General features: G+C 32.9%; 3 protein-coding genes across 5 annotated transcripts; 1 reads left to right on the forward strand and 2 right to left on the reverse strand.

Annotated features, from left to right (window-relative positions):
* Positions 1 to 1,187: 1,187 nt before the first annotated feature.
* Positions 1,188 to 3,478, forward strand: LOC145057461 (syntaxin-22-like). The gene is made up of 7 exons (XM_079005305.1): positions 1,188 to 1,630; positions 2,079 to 2,172; positions 2,278 to 2,417; positions 2,494 to 2,568; positions 2,651 to 2,808; positions 3,036 to 3,136; positions 3,282 to 3,478. The coding sequence occupies exons 1-7, from the start codon at positions 1,434 to 1,436 to the stop codon at positions 3,345 to 3,347; spliced, it is 831 nt and encodes a 276-aa protein (XP_078861431.1). The 5' UTR covers positions 1,188 to 1,433; the 3' UTR covers positions 3,348 to 3,478.
* Positions 3,479 to 3,670: 192 nt separating this feature from the next.
* LOC145057462 (putative xyloglucan endotransglucosylase/hydrolase protein 30) lies at positions 3,671 to 5,515 on the reverse strand. The gene is made up of 4 exons (XM_079005306.1): positions 5,125 to 5,515; positions 4,933 to 5,033; positions 4,521 to 4,729; positions 3,671 to 4,446 (listed from the first exon to the last, which is right to left on the reverse strand). Exons 1-4 carry the CDS (start codon positions 5,420 to 5,422, stop codon positions 3,948 to 3,950), a joined length of 1,107 nt encoding a protein of 368 aa, XP_078861432.1. The 5' UTR covers positions 5,423 to 5,515; the 3' UTR covers positions 3,671 to 3,947.
* A 2,553-nt stretch (positions 5,516 to 8,068) lies between these two features.
* LOC145058769 (uncharacterized) lies at positions 8,069 to 10,998 on the reverse strand. Of its 3 annotated transcripts, none has more exons than XM_079006672.1 (9): positions 10,889 to 10,998; positions 10,643 to 10,771; positions 10,141 to 10,261; positions 9,959 to 10,030; positions 9,726 to 9,835; positions 9,274 to 9,646; positions 8,938 to 9,183; positions 8,544 to 8,736; positions 8,069 to 8,425 (listed from the first exon to the last, which is right to left on the reverse strand). In XM_079006672.1, the coding sequence occupies exons 1-9, from the start codon at positions 10,909 to 10,911 to the stop codon at positions 8,328 to 8,330; spliced, it is 1,365 nt and encodes a 454-aa protein (XP_078862798.1). In that variant the 5' UTR covers positions 10,912 to 10,998; the 3' UTR covers positions 8,069 to 8,327. The 3 variants fall into 3 exon arrangements, with proteins under 3 accessions (XP_078862798.1, XP_078862797.1, XP_078862799.1); XM_079006671.1 differs by having other exon boundaries at positions 9,914 to 10,030; XM_079006673.1 differs by lacking the exon at positions 10,889 to 10,998 and having other exon boundaries at positions 9,914 to 10,030; positions 10,141 to 10,185.
* Positions 10,999 to 11,530: the final 532 nt, after the last annotated feature.

Here is an 11,530-nt window from a genome sequence, read left to right on the forward strand (position 1 = left end):
TTAAGTATATAAATATATAGAAATCCGTTTTTATAAAAAAAATGTATACAAAAACATATTTTACAAAAAAATGTATACAAACACCTATTTTATCTATATTTTTTTTTATAAAATCGTGTTTGTTTATATATTTTTTTATAAAAACGTGTTTGAATATTTTTTTATATAATACGTGTTTGTATACATTTTATAAAATGTATACAAACACGATTTTATAAAATATATACAAACACGTATTATATAAAACTTATTCAAACACGTTTTTATAAAATGTATACGAACACGTATTATATAAAAAATTATTCAAACACGTTTTTATAAAAAAATATAAACAAACACGATTTTATAAAAAAAATATAGATACACACCTATTTGTGTGCATTTTTATATATATATATATATATATATATATATATATATATATATATATATATATAAAGGTGATAGGTGTTTGTATACATTTTTTTTATAAAAACGAATTTATATATATTTATATACTAAATGAATACATATTTTTATAACTAGATATTTCATATACAAAAAACTTTTTAAGAAAAGTTTTTATATAGAAAATATAAGATTTTTATGTGAAAATACATTTTTTTTGTATAAATATGATTTTATAAAGAAAAAACATATTAGAAACAATTTTTTTGAGAAAAAAGTTGTAAAAAAAAACTAAAATTAGGATGAATTCATAATAAAATTCTAAAATTTGGGCAAAAAAGGTAAAGTTTGGACCAAATTTGTAAAAAAAATTTAAAATCTGGGCCAAAAGTGTAAAATTTGGACCAAATTTGTAATAAATTTTAAAATCTGGGCCAAAAATGTAATTTTTGAAAGTTGAATGAACTGTTGACCGGGTCAAAGGGTTAAATTGAATACGATTACCGGTATTTAAGAGTTAATTGAATAAAAAAAATATATAGTGACTAAATCGATTATAATATCAATATATATAGAGAATTTATTGTAGTTTTCCTTTGGTAAAACCAAATAGATAGCGATTAAACGCATGTAAATTTAAATGTGATGCCATTCATTTAAATGTGATGCCATTCGAAGCTTCCAATAAACAAAATAAATACTTGATAACTCTTGGCTACGCACCGCCGACGTGTCCCTTTCGGTCTGACTTTCACGCGCCGGCGTCAAATACATACAACCACGTATCCCCCCTTCGATATCAATATATCATTGCTTTTGCGGCAATTCTCCCCCAAATTGCGCTAAATAATTCTTCATCAACCCTCACGTCACGCCGATTGCCAAACCCGCTTACAATCTTCACCCTTTCGATCGAGACAGACCACCCTGCTCGATCGTTAGGGTTTTTCATCTCAATCGAATAATTCTTTGTCGTAGGATTCGCATCAAATCTCCAAGTTTAGGGTTTATTCGAGGGATACACAAGTTATTAGGTATAAGGTAAGATGAGCTTTCAAGATCTTGAAGCCGGTCGCCAATTCAATTCAAGACGAGGGGCATACGCAAATGGCGTCAGGAAACAAGATCCGACCCAAGCTATTGCTTCCGGAATTTTCCAGATCAACACCGCCGTCTCCTCGTTCCAGCGGCTAGTCAACACCCTTGGTACCCCTAAAGATACCCCCGAACTTCGAGAAAAACTGTACGTCTTATTCTATAATTTTTCTTCGATTATAGTCTTTTTAGGGTTGTCGATTGCAATTTGATCTAAAACCCTTAGTTTTTTTTGTATAATTGTTCTCAGCCACCGACAATTAGGTTTGAATTGGTACAATTTGTTCATCCACTGAATGAGTAATCAGAGAATTATAGGTGCTGTTGACATACAATTGAATTGCAAATCGAGCTTACAAATTATGCGAAACATGTTTATAGAACACAAAGAGTAGTTATTTAAATACCCTATAAAAACATGTTATTAACAGATTAACGAACCGAAGCATACAATTTCAATTTCTACTAGGATCAGTTAATAACTGAAACAATGTTCCAATCATCTTTTTGCTAAAACTATTGAAATCATTAATTGCTGTCAAAAGATTAGATAAATTACGTGATGAATATTGACAATGAGTTTACTCAAACAATAGGCACAAAACAAGACTACATATTGGGCAATTGGTGAAGGATACTTCAGAGAAACTCAAACAAGCTAGTGAAACAGATCATCGTGCTGAAGTTAGTGTAAGTAATTGATACCTTCTCAATTCTCATACACAAACACATCAAAAAAAAAATTACATTCCTTTCACGCCACGGTGATTGATTTTTATTTTTGTTTGCATGCAGACTAGCAAAAAGATTACAGATGCTAAACTTGCAAAAGATTTTCAAGCAGTTCTAAAAGAATTCCAAAAAGCTCAACGCCTCTCAGCTGAAAGAGAGACAGCTTACACTCCTTTTGTTCCTCAAGCTGTTCTTCCTTCAAGGTAAATGTCCAATTCACATAAATTGAACTACAAATTAACTTTGAGAATTAACAGATTATTATGATTTTATTTGCAGTTATGCAGCCAGTGAAATGGATATAAACTCAGACAAAAACCCTGAACAACGTGCACTTCTTGTGGAATCTAGAAGGTGAGGTGTTGTTGTTCTTCCGTTTTTACCCTTTAAGGCCACGTCATCATTAATTTTATGAGTTTTTTCTTGTGTTGTGTAGACAGGAGGTATTGTTATTGGACAATGAGATTGCTTTTAATGAGGCAATAATTGAGGAAAGAGAACAGGGGATTCAAGAAATACAGAATCAAATTGGGGAAGTAAATGAGATTTTTAAAGATCTTGCTGTTTTGGTTCATGAACAAGGAGCCATGATTGGTAAGTAGAGCATGAGTTTCTCTTTTTCTCACTTGTTTTTTGGACTAACATGCACATGGGCCCGGACAATGACATGGCATAAAAACCTGCCATGTCATTGTAATTCAAATTACAATCTCCTAATAAGGAATACCTTCAAAGTACAATGTTGTAATGAAAAAAACAACAACAAAAGTGCAATGCTATAATTAAGGAAAGTAAATTACATGATGTTTGGTTTTTTTCAGATGATATTGGGTCAAATATTGAGAATTCTCATGCTGCAACTGCACAAGCAAGAATCCAGCTTTCAAAAGCATCCAAAACTCAAAAAGCAAATTCTTCAATGGTAAATTGTTAATATATATATATATATATATATATATATATATATATATATATATATATATATATATTTTGGTTAAGTAATGTTATTTGTTATTGTGTTGATGAGGGTTTTAATTTTAAATATTTTTTTTGGTGTGTGTGTGCAGACTTGCTTGCTTTTGGTGATAGTGGGAATTGTTCTTCTGATTCTGATTACGATACTTGCATTTTGAGCCTAAAAGATTGTACAAGGATTGATTGTGTGATTACAATAAATATATAACCTACTTGAAAATTATATTTGTTTGCAGGGATTCTTTCTGTAAAATTGACAATATCATTGGTTCATCTTCCTTGTTTTTCACCATTGCAACAATTTCCATAAATTATGGTCACAAAGCTTTATCACCTTTTTTTTACCATAAAAGTTGCAACAATTAATTATACATTTCTTTATTAAAGCGTTCTTCCAAATTCCTATGATGTACAACAAAGGATTTAATAATTTAAATCCAATTTTATTCAAATGATATATAGCTTTATTAAGCATGGATTTTTGGCTTTACATGTTAAGTCAAGTTGTCCACATATGATAGCTGCTGATTGATTCAACTTCTAACATACATATTATTGTATACCCACCTCTTACCTGATCCAATAATAAACATATCAGCCCCAAAATAAAACATTGTGGATTTTTGATGTATATCTAATTAAAATAGACCAAGTAGTTGAACACGTTGTATAATATGTATACAGTTATTCATGTAGTAATGTATTGTATCTTACAAACATAATACAATTAATTATACATGGCAAGTTTTACATGAGGGCTAATATACGGCTGTTGTATTGGGCCGGCGACGAGGGCGGCGCCTCCGATGAAACTTTTGCCGGTTTTTTAGCCTCCCACTATTCTTAAACAAATCCTGTTCGGAAGAAATTAACAAGCACTCCGGAAATGGAGAAGGGTACCTTAACCGGTCATAGCAGTAACTGTAGTACATATACTTTTCCCGGAACCACTTCTTGGCTTGCCGCTGCCGGGGAGTAATGGTCGCGAACTCCGACGATTCCAGTTCATCAAGGGCGTCAAGGCAGTTGGTGGAGGTGGCGTCCGTGGGGTCCACCGGACAACCTTGGAGGACCAGATCCCGGAACTCGGCGGCAAAGGGTTCGAATCGGTAGTCCACTTTATTCCGGCCACCGTTAGTGGCCCATGAAGAGGCGTCCCATACGGTGGCGTATGATGACATCGGCTTTGATGGATAGTCGCCTCCCATATTGTCGTCTCGTAGAACTTCTCTTATTGGGATTTCGTCAACGTAAAATCTGAAGAAAAACAAAATCCTCAGAAATTCATCAAACAAATCAACAAGAGTCAACAAATTAATTAATGGAAGTACATGATCTTGTTTCGTGCCCAAAGAATGCTGTAGCGATGAAACTCTTTGCTTGGATCAAACCACAACCGGTATCTCTCTTCACGACCACGGGTTGTGCTACCATTACCGTAGATGTTTGTCTGAAACCTCCATGGCTTCCCTCTTACGTTTCCCAAAAACTCCAAATCCAACTCATCATGAGTCTTGGTGAACATATCTACATTAGATGTCTGCACCAGAATATTCGATTCTCATCTGATCATCAAATTTGAGCAATAGATTAAACTGAGTTGTTCTTCTACTAAAACTCTGTTCTAACGTTTTTTTTTTTTACCGAATTTTGCCCTAATTTTCTCAAATCAGATCACAAAATGTTGATGAGGAAAAGTAAAACGAAATCGAAATCGAAATCAGGCGATGATGAATTACATACATAAAAGGCGACGACGATTCCCGCGGTGTACCTCGTTGGCAATTTGATTTTCGCACTGAAGAATCCATAATTGTAATAATCGGTCGATATAATACCAGAACCTGCATTCATTCATCCATAAAATGTAATCAATCCATCAAATATTCATAAACAAAGGGCATTATCTCTCTTTCAATTCTGAACCTGACATACCAGATTGACGATTGAGGATGAGACGGACGCTCTGATCGTCGTCAGATCGATCGATATTGAAGTCGCTGAAGAGAGTTGCGTAGCCTTGATCGAAGGTTATGGTGTTCAGGTCAAAAGCCATTGCCATATTTATAGGATTATATCCGCTAGAAATATGGTTAACACATAAGATAAACAATAGGAGGTGGTGGAGGGAGGAGGACGACGTCAACGAGGTTGTTGTTTTTGTCTCCGATGACGGAGAAGAACATTGTCTCCGGCGACGATGGCGATTAACACGGCGATATCTATGATCCATATTTTATCTGGATTTTAGCATACAAATCTATATGCATGCATGCATGATGCATCCTCATACGGAGCGTGAAAAGGAAAAAAGAAAGACCGGGAATTCAACGAGGATGGACTTTTTTTTTTTTTTTTTTTTGATGTTGTTGGTAGTAGTAGTGGCAACGGTCTACAAAGACCAAACTGCCCTTCAAATAAATCAAAATATTTTACTTTTTTTTTTCAATATATTTTTTTTTTCCAAATTTGCTAAATAAACTAAGTTTTTAACAAAAATAACAAAGTGTTTGGGTTTTTGCAAAATCATTATTTTCTCCAAAACACGGTATTCTAGACTTTACTACAGTTCATATCCATAAGTCAGCATTTAATTTTTTTTTTCAAAATAAACTTTATAAATAGTTGTATATATTTTCTGAAAGTTGTCTCACACCACCTACCTAACAATATATGAAATTAAATTACCAAACGCATTTCTACCATTTTACTCTTCAGATACCACTTTATTATCATACAAAAACCACCTAACTATTTATGAATTCTCACATACCACTCAAATTCGTTAGAATGCCCATATATATATATATATATATATATATATATATATATATATATATATATATATATATATATATATTAACATAATTCACACCAAAAGCCATTAATAACATATTTCAAAGCAAAAATCATTAAAATCCATTTTTTGAAAATGAATTTCGATTGGTTGAAATTCATTCTCACTGTTAAGCAAGGCCGGTCCAAACATATATGAGGCCCGGGGCGAAAAGAAAAAAAGTCCCTCAAAGACAAATATAATAAAGATTAAAAAAGAATATCATTTATTCTTCACTGTAGACATCTTCAATTAGCAATAACAAACAAGCCAAATTGTTTATCTTTTGAGCTAATTTGAGTTTAAACCAACTTTAGACCTTAAAAATCATTTAGGTAATATATATATATATATATATATATATATATATATATATATATATATATATATATATATATATATATATATATATATATAGCCCATAAATTATGGGCTCCTTAGAGATGTGGGTCCTGGGCGATCGCCCGGGTTGCCCACCGTCTGGACCGGCCCTGTTGCTAAGTGTCTTTCAACCTCCAAGATAAGGTCTCAAGGCACCTCTGAATTTATTAGGAAGATAGTAGAGACCAAAGAAGCATAATGCAAATAAATGAAAGCCCAATCGAAGTGAGTTAGGCGCTAAATGCAAGATAAACTACGATCCATCAAAGACAAGATTAAGTGGATAGTGGACACAATAAATAAATGCAAAGTGCTGAGCATTGGGTAAAAAAAGTTACACGGGCTTGTATCCTTGTTTGATAACTCATCCGTGGATTTTATCAAATACACTCTTTATATATTCCAACCAAACCAAGTTGTTCATTTTAATCATAGAAACAGTCGTAACTAAAACTCATAATCGGACTCCGAAGCTGAGAAATAATCACCAAAACAGAATAGATAATACGACGAAAAAGTCCTCCCAAAGGTGAATTCGTACTCGTCGATCTCATAAAACATTTCCTCTACTTTGTGGGATTGTAATTCTTTTCATAACATATAACACATAAGCAAATGGTCACATTCCACGCTAATAGGAACATCGAGACACTTACAAAAGCACAACTGCCGGGAAAGTGGCTCGTATAACGGTTTCTGTTGTAACTTACCAGAATATCGACACCAATGCCATGCGTTTATGACATAGTAAGAGGGGTCTTGAACGAATGTTCCTGCCTAATATCGAGCTAACCCAAGTTAATTATGTTGTTTGGGACATCATTTCAAAGTATATTCCAAACAATTTTCTTCGCAATACCGAAAATGTTCTTCGCATCCCAGACTCTTCTTCGTATTCAAGAATATGGCATACCATTCCAAAATGGTCAAAGGCCGGCTAAAGTCAACGACGAGAACCCTATACTAGTTTTCTAAGTTATTAGAGGGTCACTAATGAAAAATAAATAGCTTTATAAGGTTTTGGATACGAAATAACATTCCACTATGTTTTTTAAGTTGTTAGTTCCTAAAAAACACTAGTAAATGAAACAAGGACCAAGCCATAAAGTGCAACATTGTCAAGATCGAGTACCATTTTTTATTTCACCAATAAGTATGAGATTTTACACTTAGTCCGAGATGTAGTATCTTAATAGGTCAGGCTGAACTCGAGTCTCAAATTTCCCATTCCAGGTTTGTTGGTTATTTTGCCAGTTTACAAAAAATTGCATGGTATTTTGATTAAGTGTACTTAAAATTATGGTTAGCTTAATCAATATTTCTAGATAAAATAAATGAATTAATAATGAGGTTAGTTTGAATAAAATGTTGCATGCATAAACATGGTATTTTATGGACTTAATTGTTTGCATCTAAGTAACTAAAAAACGAACCAAAACAAAAACGTTTTTCTCAGTCTGATTTGATTCTGTGTACCATATACCTACATACTTATCTGAATTAAACTGAACTACCGGAAGAATTAAATAAGAAGTTAGATTTAATATGTTATTTCCATACTAAAAATTCCATGGAAGAACCGAATAAGTTAGAAAATATAGAAATTAGGCTACTTGATGTCCATATTACTTTCATAGCATAATAGAATGAAAAGTAAGGAAATATGAAAATTGGTATCCATTTCTTAAAACTGTAATTTTATATACATACTAATATCATCAATTTTTTGTAGATGAATTTTCAATTGGATAACAATCATCTATGTAAGACGATTGTATTTCGTTAGAACTTAAACATTTCATATTCACAAAAAGGTGTACAATAGCAACATATCTAGAAAAATCTCTAAAAAAAACTCAATTTTGCATAAGTAGAAGGTTTTCAAGGTTATTTTTTTTCCTTTTCTTTTTCTAGTAAGTAATTAACCCTCTTCCCAATCAATTCCATCATCATCATCATCATCATCATCCCCTGAAGGCTCTGTTGCTTCCACATTTAAGTCAACTTTGAAAGTCTCATCTGCAAAAAAAGTCAAACAACAATGGCTTCTTAGGGGAAACTCAATTTGATCTAATGTTGTTAAGACTTTAGTAGATAAATTACAATTACAAATGTAATATGATTTTATAACTTATACCTGCAGTTGGAGTCTCTTCCCATTCCACATCACCTTCCACGTCATCATCACGTTGGCGTTTTCTTGAATTCAAGGCCTCCACGTCAGCAGAGTTATTATTATTCTTTGATAAATATTGTTCTTTTTTCATGCCTTGTTCGTGTTCTTTTTGCCTCTCAAGTAAAGCAGCATAATACGCTTTGAAATATTCATCCTACATCAACCACCACAATAATTTTAAATCCCAACACCATAAATTTTACAAACACCCCCTCAAACAAAAGGGTTCTTGTCACAAAAGCCCTTATATTTTCACCCTCTTTCTGAAAAAGCCATCCCAATGTCTTTTCTTGAAAAGTTCCTAGTTTAATTTGACTATTTATACAAATTGTAAAAAAAAAAAAAAAAAAAAAACCTGAAGATTCTTGACATCATCCTGTTGACTAGTCAACTTGTTGTCATCTTTGAAATCGATAGCAGCAGCTGCAGAAGAAGTTCCTCCTTCCATTTTTGATTCTTGTTGGTTTACACCTCCACGCTGTTCATTTGTAAGATTCATCCCTTGTTTAATCATCCATGGTGGCAACACTTTCATAGCTTCATCTTCATCCTCACATTTTATCTCCCCTTTTTCTTCCTCACCACAAAACGCCACTTCAACCTAATAATAAGTAATAAATAACAAAACTGTAATTCCAAGTATTCATCAAGGGCAAAATCGTCATAACGAAAAAAAAGAAGAAGCAGAAACCTTTGTCTCTCCAAGAAACGGCATACGTGTTCCTCCCTGTCCATGTCCATTTGTAGTAGGATCATTGGCATTAGATGCACGTGCAACAGCACGTGCTCTAGCTTTCCATGTTTCAAGAGTTCCATAATCAGGGGCTTCAAGGTCTTTTAATCTTCCAAGCTGATCTATTAATGGCGTCAATTCCATCTCCAATTTTTGAAGCAAATCTCTCAATTTCTCACGCCTTCGTCTTCTTGCATTATCATCACCATCTCCCAAATCTTGTTCGGAAGCTAATTTGTCACTTTCTGCTACTAATTCAGTGTTGCAAATTTCACAATGAAAAGAGTCGTCTTCAAAACAGATCAATTGAATGGCATCCAACGCGTTATATCTGAAAAGGGTGAGAATCTTTTTCAGTTTTGACTGGTCAAACATCGTTAAAGATAAGAAAAAAAGAAAAAAGATGGAACCTTTTTCCACATTTTGGGCATACGTATTCTTGGACTGTGTTCTTGTTGTCTAATTCATCTTTCAACTTTTTCTTCATCCTGTGCAATCTATACCTCACCACATCATGTATCTACAACAAATAATAATAATTACTATTAATGAAAATTAAAAGAAAAGGTTAAAAAGAAAATGTAAATTAATTATTAACCTGTGCATAGTCCAGACAGCAATAAGAGTGAGTGTGATATTTAACCTTTTCATCTCCTTCTCTTCCAGGGTGACTATCAGCAGCAGCAGCACTATAGGCTTTTGCACCTTTGGCAGTCTGTAATTTTTTTTTTTTAATATATACATTTAATGAAACAGATTATTGTATATACATATGTATATATATAATAATGCAAATATATTAGTATATAAAAGTATGAATCTAACCTCTTTCATGTGAACCCTGCTTACAAGTTTTTCTTCTTCAAAGAACTGTAAAGTTCGGCGAAGTTGTTTTAAATGCAACTTTAAATCTTTTGCTAAATCTTCTTCGTGTACCCATTGGCGTCTAAAGTAACACAAGATAAATGCACCATGGTAGGAGCATATATAAAAAAATATAAACCCTAGTTTTCCAGCCTACTTCATCAATTGTTTGTTCTTTTCATGGACAAACTAAGGTCCTGTTTAGGGATAACACTGAAACAGATAAATGATATCTGTTTGGAGTAGGTGCTGTATATAAGAAGCTGTTTCTTTCTTCGACTGAATATAATGTGATCATGGATACAATTTAGAAGAAATGGATGGACCAATAGAGGTAATTCATGATTTACAATTGTAACAAATTTCCCAAACAGTTAATCAAAGCAAAAGACGTGGAATATATTATAGAATACTGCATGATCGTGATATTGATATAATGGCAACGAAATTACAACCGAATTACCTCGTAAGAGCGTCAAGAACAACAACAGCAATTCCCCTATTATCGGTCCTCCCTGATTTGGGTTGATGTTGATTATCTCCTTTTGCCGTAATATCATCGTAAAATGCCCTCGCAACCAACTTCACCAATCTAAATCAATCATAATGATAAATTAATCAAACCCAAATTCATGAAAACGTAAAGAAATTGCACAACTTAACGCTCGGTTAAACTTCTTACGAAGATAAGTAAGGGTAAGGGATTTACTTGTTAAATGGCTCGATGATCATGTTTTAATAATCCAACTACAAAGTGTCTCGAATAATCGACCATGGAAATACCTGCCAAGATATTACAAGGTTTATACTTTATCCCCTTTCAAACGGACCAAATGGGCCAAAAATTGAGTTGGGTTTTTAAGTGAAAGCCTTTATCACCCACTTTTCTAAAACAAATTTTACAAATTTTATAAATTTAAAATTTTACAAATTTTATCACTGAACATCATGGACCCACTTGAGTTTTACAACAAGTAATAATAGAGTTTGAAAAAGGGGTGCGGTTTTACGGTCGAGACTCGAACTGTATCGGGTCGGGTCATGTACTGTAAAAAAACTGGACCAACCAGTTTAACCTAATAAAACCGATCAGACACAACCGATTAAATTTTTTAAAAAATTGACTGAAATATAACTGAAAAACTGTACCAATTAATGAAAAACTAATTGATTATTAGTGCAATGATACCTTATTGTTTGATAAAAACTATATATCATATTTAACCCTATATATTTGAGAGCACATAAGATGTAATGACCCCTAGTAACTTATTTTTTTTCCTTTTAAAATGTTTTTTAACACATAAAAAAACTTAAAAGTAGGTTCTTTACTTTTTTTAAGGTAGTTTCC

Source organism: Lactuca serriola, chromosome 6, assembly GCF_051521515.1.
Source record: "Lactuca serriola cultivar US96UC23 chromosome 6, Lser_US96UC23_V15, whole genome shotgun sequence".
Classification (NCBI taxonomy): Eukaryota; Viridiplantae; Streptophyta; class Magnoliopsida; order Asterales; family Asteraceae; genus Lactuca; species Lactuca serriola.

Excerpts from the sequence above, each read along its gene's own strand:
- LOC145057461 (XM_079005305.1), top strand. The coding sequence starts at position 1,434 with ATGAGCTTTCAAGATCTTGAAGCCGGTCGCCAATTCAATTCAAGACGA. Across the intron at positions 2,569-2,650 it reads CTTCTTGTGGAATCTAGAAG|ACAGGAGGTATTGTTATTGG; the intron begins GTGAGGTGTTGT and ends TGTGTTGTGTAG. Across the intron at positions 3,137-3,281 it reads AAAAAGCAAATTCTTCAATG|ACTTGCTTGCTTTTGGTGAT; the intron begins GTAAATTGTTAA and ends GTGTGTGTGCAG.
- LOC145057462 (XM_079005306.1), bottom strand. The coding sequence starts at position 5,422 with ATGGATCATAGATATCGCCGTGTTAATCGCCATCGTCGCCGGAGACAA. Across the intron at positions 4,730-4,932 it reads GAATCGTCGTCGCCTTTTAT|ACATCTAATGTAGATATGTT; the intron begins GTATGTAATTCA and ends ATTCTGGTGCAG. Across the intron at positions 4,447-4,520 it reads TGGGCACGAAACAAGATCAT|ATTTTACGTTGACGAAATCC; the intron begins GTACTTCCATTA and ends GTTTTTCTTCAG.
- LOC145058769 (XM_079006671.1), bottom strand. The coding sequence starts at position 10,911 with ATGATCATCGAGCCATTTAACAA. Across the intron at positions 10,262-10,642 it reads GTTCTTGACGCTCTTACGAG|ACGCCAATGGGTACACGAAG; the intron begins GTAATTCGGTTG and ends GTGTTACTTTAG. Across the intron at positions 9,836-9,913 it reads GCTGTCTGGACTATGCACAG|ATACATGATGTGGTGAGGTA; the intron begins GTTAATAATTAA and ends TATTTGTTGTAG.